The sequence below is a fragment of the Lotus japonicus genome, chromosome 1 (genome assembly GCF_012489685.1).
Source record: "Lotus japonicus ecotype B-129 chromosome 1, LjGifu_v1.2".
In the NCBI taxonomy this organism is placed as follows: domain Eukaryota; kingdom Viridiplantae; phylum Streptophyta; class Magnoliopsida; order Fabales; family Fabaceae; genus Lotus; species Lotus japonicus.
In genome coordinates this window covers 73,595,339-73,610,420 of record NC_080041.1, presented here as the reverse complement: position 1 = coordinate 73,610,420, position 15,082 = coordinate 73,595,339, and the positions used below count along the sequence as shown (strand labels likewise).

General features: G+C 34.1%; 2 protein-coding genes across 4 annotated transcripts; one reads left to right on the top strand and one right to left on the bottom strand.

Annotated features, from left to right (window-relative positions):
* Positions 1–517: 517 nt before the first annotated feature.
* Positions 518–3,493, bottom strand: LOC130732027 (uncharacterized). The gene is made up of 4 exons (XM_057584159.1): positions 3,189–3,493; positions 1,381–1,472; positions 1,212–1,265; positions 518–828 (listed from the first exon to the last, which is right to left on the bottom strand). Exons 1-4 carry the CDS (start codon positions 3,406–3,408, stop codon positions 766–768), a joined length of 429 nt encoding a protein of 142 aa, XP_057440142.1. The 5' UTR covers positions 3,409–3,493; the 3' UTR covers positions 518–765.
* A 1,432-nt stretch (positions 3,494–4,925) lies between these two features.
* Positions 4,926–14,189, top strand: LOC130748584 (probable polygalacturonase At3g15720). Of its 3 annotated transcripts, XM_057601830.1 has the most exons (12): positions 9,196–9,413; positions 9,494–9,579; positions 10,757–10,831; positions 10,925–11,039; positions 11,147–11,272; positions 11,990–12,083; positions 12,200–12,337; positions 12,433–12,612; positions 12,848–13,055; positions 13,177–13,258; positions 13,344–13,452; positions 13,617–14,189. In XM_057601830.1, the coding sequence occupies exons 7-12, from the start codon at positions 12,224–12,226 to the stop codon at positions 13,950–13,952; spliced, it is 1,029 nt and encodes a 342-aa protein (XP_057457813.1). In that variant the 5' UTR covers positions 9,196–9,413; positions 9,494–9,579; positions 10,757–10,831; positions 10,925–11,039; positions 11,147–11,272; positions 11,990–12,083; positions 12,200–12,223; the 3' UTR covers positions 13,953–14,189. The 3 variants fall into 3 exon arrangements, with proteins under 3 accessions (XP_057457805.1, XP_057457813.1, XP_057457799.1); XM_057601822.1 differs by lacking the exons at positions 9,196–9,413; positions 9,494–9,579; positions 10,757–10,831; positions 10,925–11,039; positions 11,147–11,272 and adding an exon at positions 4,926–5,036; XM_057601816.1 differs by lacking the exons at positions 9,196–9,413; positions 9,494–9,579; positions 10,757–10,831; positions 10,925–11,039; positions 11,147–11,272 and having other exon boundaries at positions 11,306–12,083.
* Positions 14,190–15,082: the final 893 nt, after the last annotated feature.

The following is a 15,082-nucleotide window of genomic DNA, read 5'->3' as shown; positions in this document are numbered from 1 at the left end:
AACACTGCGACCATTTCAACCCAGGGATTTCCATTGGGGATTTTTCCCTTGGTTTTTGTGTTTACTGGTTACGGAAACGGTATGATAATTGAGTCTTTGCACGGGCCTTTGTTAGTAAACAATACTCTAACTTTTCTTATTGCATATAATCCTTTCTTAAAAAAAAGCTATTTAGCGACGGGAAAAATCCGTCGCTAAATAAGCAAAAATCCGTCGCTAAACATTTAGCGACGGACCTGCATCCGCCGTGCAAAAGGGCGTAGCTAAAAAATTAACGACGGAATATGATATCCGTCGCTATTAGCGACGGAAATATACCGTCGCTATTAGCGACGGAAATATACCGTCGCTAATTTATTTGCCGTATTAGTTCTATTCCGTCGCTATTTGCGACGGTACAAGCCGTCGCTAAAGGATCACATTCCGTCGCTAACAACATGACCTTTTTATTTCTATTCCGTCGCTAAATCCCTCGCTAATTTAGCGACGGAATGGTTCCCTCGCTAATTCATGAATTCCTATATGAAATTCTTCTGTCACGTGCGTATCACAGTATAATCTATTATCCATCAATTTCTTATTTTCAGGCACATCCATGTTTCTAACACAAACACAATAAACAACCAATAAGTAGCAGTTCAGTAAATGAATCCTCAATTTACAAGCATATTCAAGCTTAAATCAAAGCATTCATCAATGAGCAAGTAAATTGCAAAAACATGCATTATAAATTTATGGCATGTTACAAAGATGATACCTGAAGAATTAACATCTGACCCCAAAATAAAAATTTGAAGCAGACCAGCCCAACTGAAGCACCTTATTCACCTGCATTCAAAGAGTGGAAGTCATTTTATGATATTAAGCCTAAAAAAACAGAAGCACTACATCCACAAAGATAAATGAATGACAATACATTTTCCTTTTCTCTTGGGATAACAATAATTTTTTATGGGACTGGGAAACAAAAAGTTCCTCAAGGTGCTGAAACAGTATAATATGGATAGAGAGAGATTATGAGAACACTTTCTTGCTCTTTTTTAAAGAGTAAGTACTTTGAGGTGCTGAGATTGCATTTTCTGAAATTTTTGGCTAATGCTTTTATTTGGGCACATACTAAGAAACCAATGTCTTTATTCCGGGGAAAGAGAAGTTGATCCAAACACACTATCAATCTAAGTATGATAAAAGCTTTATAAATAAGTACCTACCTCAAGAGTAGTTACTGCAAACTCAAGAGCAACATTACACTCTAATGATCCATTCTGCCCTACAACAGAAGAGAAAAATGATGAGAAGGGAAATAACAAATAAGAATAGTTTGAACGCCACTTAGTTATAGTTATAAGGAAAAATAACCAGAAGCAATTATGCAAATACCTTCATCACAGGTACAAGATTGGCGATGTTACGTATCATGAATACTTCTCCAGGTTGGAATCCTGATATGTTAGAGGGGCATACCCTAGAGTCTGCACAAGGAATTACAAAAAACTGTACTTGGATTTATCAGTTAAGAGTTAAGACCAATGTCTCAGTTGAATTACAACATGGAGCCGTAAACATACAGGAGCCAAAGAAATTAAGCTAAAATGTAATGAAAAAGGGGGGATTGGTTTTTTTTTTTTTTTAAAGAAATCAAACCCACTTATGACATCCAGCACATACACATTATTCAAAGTTTACAGACACAATTTAACAGTGCTATGAAACTTGAAGAGAAATGACTAGTTCCAGTTTTCAGACCTTCTATCAGCCATGTTGTTACCCTCAACTTTTCATGAACAAATAAAAGGAACATACTAGTGCTATAGAACAAATAATAAATGAAGTCTTACCATCTATTCTGACACTTACCTATGTATATAACATATTAACCAGGTATAGGTCATAGCATTTATAGACTCTTTTGTCAGGAACAACATCACAGATTCAAAGAGTTCAAAACCTTTCACAAATGGAAAAACACATAAAGTTCAAATCCAAATGTCATAACTAAAAAAAATCAAATATTGACTCACAAAGATACAAACTTTGAAAGAAAAAAGAGTTAGATCAGATCACAATCACAGCTTGAATCGAAAAAGTTTTGAAATTGAACAAAAAGAGCAAGTGAGAATAGAAAGAACAACGAGAGAAATATTTGAACGGCTTAGTTAGTGAAACAAAATAAAGAAACAAATAAAGAAATTGAGGAACAAAATAAAGTGGAAGAAATGGAAGATCTGCAATTGCCATAAAGTCCAAAAATAAATACTTAGTAAGAGATGATTACAGTGGTATATGTTGGTTCAACAACATCTATAAGAAGCACAAAAACAGTTAATCATATTACTTAAACAACAAAGAAGAATCATATTCATCCAACACATTTGGAAATAGACCATGGAAGAGTAAGTTGGAAGAAAAATTTCTAAATGCTATTTCTTGAGTTTGAATTGTACAGAAGTGATTTACACGAAAGAGTAAGTTTGAATTGGAAATAGACCATGAAAGAGTAAGCTGGAAGTCTGAATGCTATTACTCAACACAAAAGAGTATAACTAAGAGCTTAACATAAGTATACTGAACTAGTCCACTAAGATTTCCCTCATTAGACAAGGTATAAACCCAAAACACCTCACATATATAAACAGAACACAACAAAGGCTAGAGTAACAAAGTTTAGAAAATATAACCCATTACCATAGATAAAGAGAAGCTCAAACCACAATTAGTCTATTCATGAAATTAAAGAGAGTAAATTTTGCAGTGGTCCTACCCACCACAACAAAAGCACATAAGCAGGGACATACACATACAAGACTTAGATCCAATGCAACTACCATAAGAAACTACCATTAGTATATTTTCATTTGCCCATTAAATCAAACACCTACCATTCACCATATCAACCACAAGAAAATACTCATCAATTGCAAGCAAGGAGAACCAAAAGTACTTGAAACCAGCAAAAGAATTACAATCAAATCAGAAACATAAAACAGAAATCAGAAGAAATAACCAGAGACAAGGAACAAGAAGTAAATTCAGAAAATTTCAAACCCATAACTCAATATTATGGATTAGACTATAACTACTATGAGTATTGAGTGGGAACATATTTATTCAACACTAAAACTACACAATGTTGAGACTTGAGAGTATGCTTGTGACAAAGATGGCAAGAATTAGAGACAGTAGCAAACTCTTGCATCCACCAGCCATGCTTGAACTTGAACCATTCCTCCCGTGCTCCTGAGAGGAAGATTCTTCACCTGCTCCTACGCCTGCGCCTGCTCCGCTGCGGGGTACAAACCCTCCTCCACGCGAACCACCTCCTCCGCCACGGGAACCACATCCTCCACTTCCACCTCCACTACCACCTCCTCCACTTCCACCTCCACCACGAGCGATGGCGGCGGCCATGAGCGTGAGAGGAAATTTCTGAGAAAATCGAGAATTTAGGGTTTTTGTGAGAGTATGACTGTATGAGTGTGTGAATAGATTCAGTCTTATTTAAGTGGCTGGACTAGAAAACGTTTAAACTACTAATAAATTTATTTCACAAACTATGTATAAAATGGGTACTTAGTTGTTTGACAAGGAAGTCCGAGGTTCGAACCTCGGGGAGGGCCAATTTTTCATTTTTAAATAACAAAACCAAAAGCTTTAGCGACGGAAATAAGACAGTTATGATCCGTCGGTAAAACAGCGAGGGAATTAGCGACGGGTGGACATCAGCGACGGTAAAAATCCGTCGCTAATTTCCTGGATAAAATATAGAAGATTATTAGCGAGGGAATTAGCGACGGAACTACAAAGAGGTTGAAAATCCGTCGCTAATTCCGTCGCAAAATTTTAAAACAGCATTTTTATTCCAAAAACATGAATCTGTCGCTAATTCCATCAAATTCCGTCGCTAACAGCGAGGGATTTTGTTCCGTCGCTAAAATCCCTCGCTAATTCACATTTTTTTAGTAGTGAGAAGACATAATGACAAGTGATAGTAAATTGATCCTTGTAGTCATGAACTAATGGTTTCTGGTATCCCATTTACTGTTTTGCCTTGTTAATGTGAAGATAGTGATGCAGCAGTAGCCTCTGTAGTTGCCTTTGTTGTTGCTCAATGTGCAAAACAGCAGTAGCCTCACCAGAAGGTACATAACACAGCAGAAGAAAACAGGACAGAAAGAAGAGAGAGACGGAGAAAGAAAGAAAGAAAGATTGAGAAGAAGTAGAATATATAGTACCTTTAACTTGTGCTAACAGCCTAACACATGCATGTCTATATTCATGACCGTGGTGTGTAACATGGAATGAATTAGCAAAGGAATGAATCAATCTGTATGCTTTTTTTTATTGATCCAAGCTTTTCTGGATTTCTCTCATTCATAGCCTTTTTTTTATTCCTAGAGAAACAGGTTCTGGTAATTCTGTGCTATTATTATTACTTTAATTTTTCCTCTTCGATTTGAGTCCTTGAGATGGTTTGAAAATTGAAATGTCTGTTCTGTCTGTAATTTGATCAGTAATTTCTTTTTTCTGGCGGAAAGAGATTTTTTTTTCTATATGAATTTTACAGTTTTCCTGCATTTATTCCTAAGGATTTTTTTTTTCTTTTTGGAATTTTATCTATTGTGAGTGCTAATGTTTCACAATTTGTGGTTAATTCTTTTACCTTTGATATGATTCCTAAATTATTTGATTTCTAAATTATGGATAAGGGAGATTGGGAGTTGTTGTGTTAGAACAAAAGTGATAGTAATTGAGAGAGGGAAAACAAATTTCTGAGTGGCTTTTTATTGCACTAAACCTGCTTCCTTTTTTTTAATAAAGGAAATCAGTGTTAAGTATCATGAGGAAGTTGAATTTTATAGGTATAATTTATATCTGTTCATATTCTAAGCTAACTAGCTATGTTGATCATTAACTTCAAAACAAGAGTTTAATGTGTTTTGAATTTTTATTGCAGCCTTTTCTTCAAGCAGAAAATGGAGTTATCACTGGTAGGACTTCAGAATGCTGGAAAGACTTCCCTTGTAAATGTTGTTGATGTAAGTACAATAATCTCGTAGCAAAGGTAACGGTTTTACGAAATATTTAACCTCTACCTTTAAGCATTAAAGGTAACGGTTTCTATGAATATTTAACTGCTACCCGCTACCTTTAATGCTTAAAGGTGGTAGTTCCGAAAAATCACAACCGCAACCTTAGGCGTTGGTAGTGGCATTAAAGGTAACTGCTACCTTTACTGCATTTTAACGGCTGCCTTTGTCATTTTTTTTTAAAAAGTCACATGACATTTTTAAGTAGTCATGTGACCATTAAATTGTTTTAGTCTTAATTATTTATAATCAGATCAAACGGTCGTGATTAATTCTTTCTATGTGACATGTTGCGATTGATTGTCAATGTAAAATTATATTACACCGACTTGGCATATCTATTAAACTCTAAATTAAGATTATATGTTTTTACTATTGAATCTAAATTAATTAATTAAGATTTTAGTTGGGCTTTTTAATTTAACTATCTTCATTTTTATTTTTTATAGTAAAATACACTCACCCTCAAGGTTTGTCAAAATGACACTCCACCCCACCTTCCTCTAACAATTTAACATCATCTAAAAAGATGCTAACATAATATTTTTTTTAACTCAATTACTTATTTTAAATAATTAATAATAATTAAAATATTTTTTTATTTATTTAGAGAATTTAAATATTATAACAAAATATTTTATCAATAAATATAAAGAAATTTCAAAATAATTTATGATGAAAATATTTATGTAATACTTTATGCATCTATGTTTTTGTAGTATCTTGCTCTAAATAAGTTATATTTTACAGTAATAGATGCACTGGATCTCGAAGTTACAATAATAAAGAAGATGCTTATAAAAAAAACAATAATAAAGTAGATATCCCGAAGGGAAAAAAAGGTTTACAAACCCCTATTTTACACTAGAGAATTTTTTTCATTCTCCCAACGGTTACTAGTATTTCGTTTGAACATTCTCTCAAGTTACTAACTCTTAAGGGACGTTCAAACAAAAAATTCTTAAGGGATGTTGTGTTTATATAATCATTGATTCATTAAGTCGGCCAATAAAGATGTCACTTTTCAAATTTGGAGAATGTTTCAAGTATTCTTATTTTTTAAGAAAAATTACATGGATTATAGTTTATGAGGATCATTAACAATTGTTGAGTTAACTTTGATTAACAAAATACTCAAGTACCATTAAGACTATCCATACCATACCGGTAACAAAATAGTTTAATCCAATCTGAAAAGGTTTGAACCAGTAGGATTTGGAGTAGTTATTTTTTTGGTATCTAGATACCAGTAGGATTTGAACTTAGGACTTGAGAAATTTTAATCCATTAAATACTATTTAGGCTATTCATGCCAGTAACAAAATAGTTTAATATAATAATAGTAATATTCAGAATTTGAAGTTTAATTAAGATTAATTATAGTTAATCATATTTATTCTAAAAATATGAAAAGGTTAGGCAGATTCCGTACATTTCACCCTTAATTTAACGAATGAAGTTTAACATTTTAAAAATATTTTTATTATAAGTTAATTTGAAGTTCCTTATATTTGTTGCCGAAAAGGTTTGTTTTTTTTACAACGCTGCAACGGTTTGTTACTCTAAATAAAAAAATAATTTTGTTATTTTACTTATTAGATTTTAATTATTATTATGAGTAAAAGAATATTTTTTTAGCATCTTTTTAGGTGGTGTTAATTTGTTAGAGGAATGTGAGGTGGAATGTAGATTTCAAACAAGAATGAGGTGGAGTGTCTGGCAAACCTTGAGAGGTGAGTGTATTTTACTTTTTTTTTTATTTCTTAAACTAGTAAGTGGCCCGTGCAATGAATGGTCATTTTATTTAAAAATATTTAATTAATAAAAATATTTCTTAATATTATATTTATTAAAATATTTCTTAATATTATATTTATTAAAATTATATTTATTGAGATTTATATTTTAAAACAATAATAAAAATTTAATATTAACAATATTTAGGTATTTAATGATATAGTAAAACAAATAAAAATTACTCGCCCAAAAGAAGAACACAAAAAAAATAATTAAAACAAAAAACAAAAAGAATGCATATTTGAAAAAAAACCATAATACCAAGAGAGAGAGAAGAGAGAGGAATGTGAAAAAAAAAAACCCGGATTGGAGAGTGAAACACACATGATAATTTGAAGAGAGAGAATGTGTGTGATTGAGGTAAATACTGAGGTGGATAAATGTAAGTACGGGTGGAAATAGGCTGAGCCGAGCCAAGCTTTTAGTGGCCTGGGCCTGACCTACATTCTCTTTTCGTGGCCCAAGCCTGGCCTGTGGCCTATCAGTAGGCCAAATTTTATGGCTTGGCCTGGCTTTTTCTAAGCCTTCTTAAAAGCTAGCCTATTTAACAGACAAATTTATCAAAATAAGGTCATTAGGCTGGCGGGCTAATAAGTCTTTTATACATCATTGTACTTTCTTTTCAAATAAAAAAACATGTATCATTGCATTTCAAAAACTATACCTATATCATTGAAGGAGAGGTGGACTTGGCAGCGCCAGATCGACAGTGGTGGCTGATTGCAACCTGCGTCTGTGCGGCTGAGAATGTGCTATGCTGAATATGTCTGGAACGTTTCTAATCTAGGTTAGGGTAAGGACTTAGGGTTTTCTTTTATACTAAAGTATACATCAGTTTTAAAAAAATTATATTATATATAATTAAATTATATTTATTTATACTATTAATAAAAATAATATATAACTAGGCCGGCCTATTAGGCCAAATAGGCTTTTTAAATTGTTTGGATCTGACCTTTTTAGTTAAATAGGACTTTTAAAAAGCTTAAGCCTGACTTTTTTAATAAATGAGTCAGGACGGGCCGAGCCTCAGACGAGCCGGGCCATAGGCCCCTGATGAGCTGCCTGACCTATTTCCACCCCTAAATGTAAGAGAGTGTGTGATGTTTGAGTGTCTGACTTTCTAGAATGAGGACTGAACTTTATATAATAGTGGATTATAGTTTTGTATTTTTAATTTTTTATTAATTAATGAAAAGTATAAGTTTTACGAAAAAAAAGAAAAGTATAAGTAAGATAGTAAATCATACTATTATTTTTCAAAATGAACCGGGCTCGGATGAAATTGAATGTCATTTTCACACTATTAGAAATTCGCTGTTAGTGACAGAATTAATTCGGTTACAGTTGTGACCGAATTAATATTTTTTTTCACTACCTCCAAGTTTGTGACAGACTATTTCGTCGCTATTTTAAGTAATTCATCAATTAATAATTCGTCACTGTTATTGTGACCAATTTTTCCCTCACATATTCACATTAAAATTCTTTGTAAAATTAGAACATAATACAAAAGTCTATCTATCAATTGGGGAATCGATCCTTGGCCTCCTTTGAATAAGTGTACTAACTTTGGTTCCACTTGCCAACTGGACTGAAATCTCTTCTAATTTGTGAAATGCGTTTTTATCATTAAGTTTTTTATAAAACACTGGAAACAAAATCCTCAATCTGGCTAAACACTCGAACCCTAATAGTTTATTGGCTTAAAAGCAACTTTGGTTCCTGACGTTTACCAATTCCATGATTTTAGTCCCCCATCTAATTTAATTACACAGATGGTCCCTGACTTTGCTGGTTGTTTGCAACGTTGGTCCTGCCGTTTATTTGTTAACGGAGGAGGCTTACGTGGATGTCCAATTGGAGAGAGAAAGAAGGATTGAAGAGAGAGGGAAGCATGTGAGTTGCACGTGAGACCTGCAACGGTCATCTTCTACCTTCTTCCTCCTTAAAAAACAGAGCACCCTGAGGAAGATGTTTCGAAGCTTGAGATTGAGCGTAAAGGGAAGAGATAAAGAACGAACGAGTCCCTGGAGGCGAGGAAGAAGGTTGAATCAGTTGCTGGTCTCTTTCTCTCTCCAATTCGACTTCCACATCAGCTAAGTGACCATCCACATAAACCTCCTCCATTAACAAATAAACGGTAGGACCAACGTTGTAGACGACCAGCAAAGTCAGGGACCATCCGCGTAATTAAATTAGGTGGGGGACTAAAATCATGGAATTAGTAAACGTCAGGGACCAAAGTTGCAATTAAGCCTAGTTTCTTTCTCAATACATGTTCGACTCTTTCTCTCAAACTCAACGCCGCGGCTGCACCGTCCTCCGTCGAATGGAGGAGGAGAGATGGTTTGGCTCGCTGGAGGTTCTGGGTTCGTGGGGTTGTTCTGGAAGGGTTCTAGTGCCGAGGAAGGGAGGTTCGTGGCTGGTTGGTGGTGTGGTGGGTAGTCTCTCTTCCCGTTCACAACTCTGCATCTGAGTTATGGAACCAGTTGCAGCAAAATGTCTCTAAGCATTCCCGTTCACAAGGTAAATCCCCCTTTTCCCCTTCTGGATTTCTTCTGTATCCTACCGATTCGTTGAAATCAGAGCGATGAGAATTTGTGCAGTCCAACAAGATCAGGCGCCAGATTGAGGAGCTCGAGAGAGTTGCCGGTACCGTCGATGGCGTGCCTGTTGATTCCTACCTAACTAGGTCCGTTTTCAATTGCTTGATCTCTTGCTGTTTTGTTCAGAGATGAGTTTTTTCTTTGTTTAGGAGGTGTGGAGTTAGTTAGTGTTGATCATAGTTAGATTTAGGAGATGCGGAGTTAGTTAGTGTTGATCATAGTATAAGTCTTTCTCATCCATTGCCTGTGTAGTGATCAATCATTGCTTTATAGTGATATAGCAGCAGTCTTCTGCATACTTTTAATTAAGTGATGCAGAGTTGATTACTCAGTTTGTGGAGTATTTTTACTATTTAGTATATTTTTGGGTTTTGGGGGAGGAGAAGAATGAGGCCAATCGGAGATTATAAGAACTGAGAATAAAAGTGTTTCCCTTGCTAAATGGAAAAAAATCTAACCCACTGAATTGATTATTGATTATATTAAAGTTTCACAAATTTTAGGTCACCTGCAATGGTTCCTTGCCGTTTTCAGTTACTAGCATGAGGGTGACTTGATTGTTATATAAGAAAGACCAGGGTAGTACTGTGCAATGCTGAATGGAATCCATTCAACATTGAAAACTTTTTCTTTGGTGGTTTGTGGTGCTGTTTCTGGATTAGTGTATCATATTTTCCTATACGATGCTAATTAAGATATTGGATGGTAGACTTGCGTGAGTTTTTGAAATACTTACATAAGTATTTTTTTGGTATCTTGAAGCCCTTGAAAGTTTTCAATGCTTGATCAGGATACTAAGTTATAATGCTGGTTGTCGTGGTTGTTTTAAGAAACCATGGACATGTATTCATTTTTCTTTTTTACCTAGGGTTCTTATCTTGCTGCTCTCCCCCCTTTGTGTCTCCTTTCCTTTCTTCACTAACAGATCAAAAGACCTTTCTTTCCGGCAGGGGGAGGGGGGTGGGGGGTTGTTAAAAGATCTTATGTGTAATTTTAGGAAGGACTTACAAGTTAAAATGGTTTTCCCTTATCCCTGATTATATATTTTGCTCTTTTCTGAGGAATATAGTAAATAATAAAATCTCTACTTTTTTGCATGATATGGATTGAATTTTCTGTTTGACCCTTCAAATACCAGCAAGTTGTTGGGAGGAAGTGTATCTAAATCAGCCCCCAAAAACCTTGTTTCTTCTTATTCATTTATGATTTTTGTAGCCATCGTGCTTTCTATCCTAAAACTCTTCTCTCTTTGTCTACGTGTAGGCTTACCAAATATTGCAGTATGTGGAATCATATCAGAAAGAAAATAGGCTCAAATCCATGTCTATTGTACTCTGGGTGAGTTTATTGTTTGAATTTCTAGTGATATTTGAATTTCTACTGGAATCAGATGTCCTTATAGTTTGAACTCCATGTTTCAATATAATGCAGTGACTGGAATGGAAGCAAGCTTGGACATGTTTACAAGTTTCTTAGGTCTCAGAGGTTTGATTCATCCTATGATATTGCTAATAAATACATTGACAGTTATGCAGATGCTCACAAGGTAAATTATCTCACATTCTCACTAGTAGATAAAATTGTACGTATGCTTTGCTTTCAAAGTTAACTGGTTTTTATTTTCCATGGATTTTTATTTTCCTAAATCTGCAGTAGGTTAGTCATCGAAATCCTAGAGGAAGTATCTGTGGTGTTGACTTCATTTGTATTTCCAATCCTAACCAAGCACTCAAACCCTTGAAGACAAGCTGGGCTGAAGTTGTTTTAACAATAATAAAGGTGAGTGTTTTTTGTTGTCTTATGTGATATACAATCATAGCCTCTAGAAATAGGTAATTAAAGCTGTTGTCCCTCAGGAGTCAATTATGGTGCTTATTTTTTTGGCTCACAAGTCAAATTCATCGTAATTTCCTGTAATTTCTCAAGATTTTATAATTAAGGCTTACGACCTCTAATATAGTAAGTTTCTATTTCGTAGATTGTTCTTTGGGTCAAACCCTTGCAACTTACCAAATAAAAAAGTACTAGAAATAAGACTTTTTCTTTTTAAAATAACTCTTTAATCCGGCCAACATGCATTAATGATACTTTATTAGTAATTTTTTTTAAAGATACTTTATTTGTAATTATATATACTGGTCTAAATGAGTTTTACTAGGATTGTAATTGACCTTTTCATTTTCTTTGACGGAATAGGAGAATTTATGCATGAAATAACTAAATCATAGGCCCTAAATCAGCAAAATGTAGACAATGAAATAATTTTTCACAATGCAATTGAACTTCGCAAGACAAAGATTTGAATGCCATTATTGCTGATTACAATTTTCCTGCAAGGAATAGTGTTCATCCACTATATATAATAAGTTACCATTTCACCACTTTTCACATCAAAACTTTATTCGAGCTTCTGAATCACCTCATAGTTTTTTCCCCCACCAATATGGAAGGCCTATTTTCTGTGATTTTTATGTTGTTTGTTGCTGCTACACCTAGCTTGTATGCTAGAGTAACACCCAATGCAGGATCTAGCAACTTCAATATTGTTAACTATGGTGCAAAAGGGGATGGCCAAACTGATGATTCACAAGTATGTTTTTAGTATTTTTTTTTATATTTTCACATTATTTGATATAATTAAGTTTTAAATATTTATTATTAGGTTTTCAAATTGAATCTGACACCATTCTAATTGAACTTTCCAAGGCTTTTGTGAAAGCATGGAATGATATGTGTGCTGCAACTCAAGGTGCCCCAACACTTCTCATACCCAAAGGGAAATCATTCATGTTGCAACCTGTGTCATTTAAAGGTCCCTGCAAATCTAACAATGTTAACATTGAGGTAAACGAATATGAACCATGTTTTTACTAGCTACTAACATTTAGTAATGTTGTTTTACTAGCTACTAACATTATATACATTGTTTTGCTTGACAGCTTCAGGGCACTCTTGTTGCCCCTAAAAGTGTTGTTGCTTGGAAATGGGCAAATAATAATAAGGGAGCATGGATCAATTTCTCAGGAATAAATGGCCTTGTTATTAGGGGAGGAGGAACATTCGATGGGCAAGGTGGTCCATGGTGGGCCAAGTACTCTGATGATTCTGACAGGCCAAGTGTAAGTACTTGAAATACATAATACAGAATTTATTATATTTTAAATAAGTGAACATGTCAAATTGCCTTATTTTTTGCCATTCAGTCCATAACTTTCTTTTTTCTTAAAAAAGTGCTTGATTGACAATGTTTTCAGGACTCACTATAAAACATATACTATTAAGGACTCTTTTTTCTAAAAATTAACTACAATATTATTTGAATTAACTATGAAATTTGATTGACAATGTTTTCAGGCACTTCGGTTTAATAGCTGTAAGAATCTAGCCCTTAGTGCAACAAATCACATCAACAGCCCAAGAAATCACATAAGTATAAGTTCATGCAGTGGCTCTAGCATTTCCAATATTCATGTTACTGCCCCAGAGGAAAGTCCTAACACCGATGGGATTGATATCTCAGGATCAACTAACATCCTCATTAAGGATTCTACAATTCGAACTGGTATTTAATTAATATATTATACTCTTCATTTCATTTTCTATCCTACACCATCACTATTGCCATATATTTAAATTAACATGATTTGTTTATTTTCCTTAATTATTAATTATTATACATACAGGAGACGATTGCATTGCCATCAATGATGGTTCCTCTTTTATCAACATAACTGGTATTACATGTGGTCCTGGCCATGGCATCAGGTCAATTTCATTCATTTTGAGATTATGCTATTGATATGCTTGGCTAAAATTTAAACTCACTTTGGTTTGTGTTGTTGATATTTAGTGTTGGGAGCCTTGGGAGAGATAGAAAGTTTGAAACAGTAGAAGAGGTACATGTGAGAAATTGCATCTTCCAAGGAACCACAAATGGTGCCAGAATCAAGACATGGCAGGTAACAAACAACTTAACAAACAGCTGACTCTAATTTCATTGAAATTCAGCCATTATTTGTTTGATTAGTCAAAAAAAAGACATTTGGCACTAGTTTTTTTATGAACTACTGTATATAAAGAAACAAGTGATTAAGCCACAATTATTTTATGTGTTTTTAACCAGGGAGGATCCGGGTATGCGAGGAAGATAACTTTTGAAGATATTATACTTGATGAAGCAGAGAACCCTATCATCATTAACCAAAATTATAGGGCTTATCAACGTAATGGTCTTGCGGATGCAGTGAAAGTGAGTGAAGTTACTTTCCGTAACTTCACAGGAACCTCAGCTTCTGAGGAGGCAATCACACTGAATTGTGACCCTACCGTCGGCTGCACCGGCATTATATTAAATAAGATTAACATAAAATATGTATCAGCAGGGAAAAGAACACGTGCGTTGTGTAATAACGTTCGTGGGTCATTCTCTTTATGTAGTCCAAATGTTGTCTGTTCTTGACTTGAGATGTACTAGCCAATTAGGTTCTTGAAGTAGTAAATAGGACCCAGTGCATTTTGCTATCTTTTTGACAAAAAAAACCCAAGTATCATTTTCTAGTAAGGTTGACTTCATCTCTTGTACTTAGTTATTTCCCTTTGTACTGGATTCTATATCTATAGTCCAGCAGGATTGGTTTTGTACTTTTGGGCCATTGGTCCAGTTTCAATGAAGTCCTTGATCCAATGTCAAAAGAAACATTGTTATCCTTGACAAGATGAACTTCTATAACTTTTGACCGGAAAAAAAGTTAACTTGAAACTTTTTATTAAGAATCAATGTTGCTAGCTAACTTATTGACGTGATTTATCATTGATTATTGATATGTTAAATTTTAAACTAGTAAGTGTGTGTTTGATTGTGGATCACGTCAACTCAAACGTGCGTTTGTGTGTGGAAACGCAGTTCTCTTCATGTGTAAAGATGTTTGGATTGCATCTCAGAACCGATTCTGTCAAGTTAGATCCACGTTAGCTTGATGCAGCTGGACCTTGCTTCTGCGTTAAAGTGAATCGATTTTCATTTTCACTTCAAACAGATGAACACCATTTCTCCTTTTTGCCCTCGGTTGGATCAGAGTTTTTCTTGAATTTTCCATCCACTGTGGGAGTATATGTCCTCACCTGCGTGTTTTTTGTTCTCTGTGGCTCTGTGCTGCTAGTACCCTCCCTCTCCATATCTAAGCTTTTTGGTTTATAACTTGGGGTTAAATTAGATGGACAAAACGTGGTTAGTGGTGTTGGGCTTCAAATTAATAATTTTTTTGAACTCTAAATTAATATATTAATACAAAGTTTTAAAATTTACGGTGTGGTTTTTTTTTTTGAAATGTACGGTGTGGTTGAATGAGATTAAATTTAGTATGTTATCATTAATTTGTTTAAAAAAATATTGTCATTAATTTAGTGAAATACAATTAATAATTTTTCTAACAGTATACATTTATATCTTATTCTCAATTTAATTAATTTTGTAAAATAGATTAATAAATTAATTCATATTCATACACATTTTGGTCATTACATAATCAAAATCAATTCTAATCAAAGTTATCCAAACGAAATTCTTTTATCGGAATCACGTTTTAATAA

Excerpts from the sequence above, each read along its gene's own strand:
- LOC130732027 (XM_057584159.1), bottom strand. The coding sequence starts at position 3,408 with ATGGCCGCCGCCATCGCTCGTGGTGGAGGTGGAAGTGGAGGAGGTGGT. Across the intron at positions 1,473-3,188 it reads CATGGCTGGTGGATGCAAGA|ACTCTAGGGTATGCCCCTCT; the intron begins GTTTGCTACTGT and ends TTCCTTGTGCAG. Across the intron at positions 1,266-1,380 it reads ATCTTGTACCTGTGATGAAG|AATGGATCATTAGAGTGTAA; the intron begins GTATTTGCATAA and ends GTTGTAGGGCAG.
- LOC130748584 (XM_057601816.1), top strand. The coding sequence starts at position 11,937 with ATGGAAGGCCTATTTTCTGTGATTTTTATGTTGTTTGTTGCTGCTACA. Across the intron at positions 12,613-12,847 it reads ATGATTCTGACAGGCCAAGT|GCACTTCGGTTTAATAGCTG; the intron begins GTAAGTACTTGA and ends CAATGTTTTCAG. Across the intron at positions 13,259-13,343 it reads GGTCCTGGCCATGGCATCAG|TGTTGGGAGCCTTGGGAGAG; the intron begins GTCAATTTCATT and ends GTTGATATTTAG.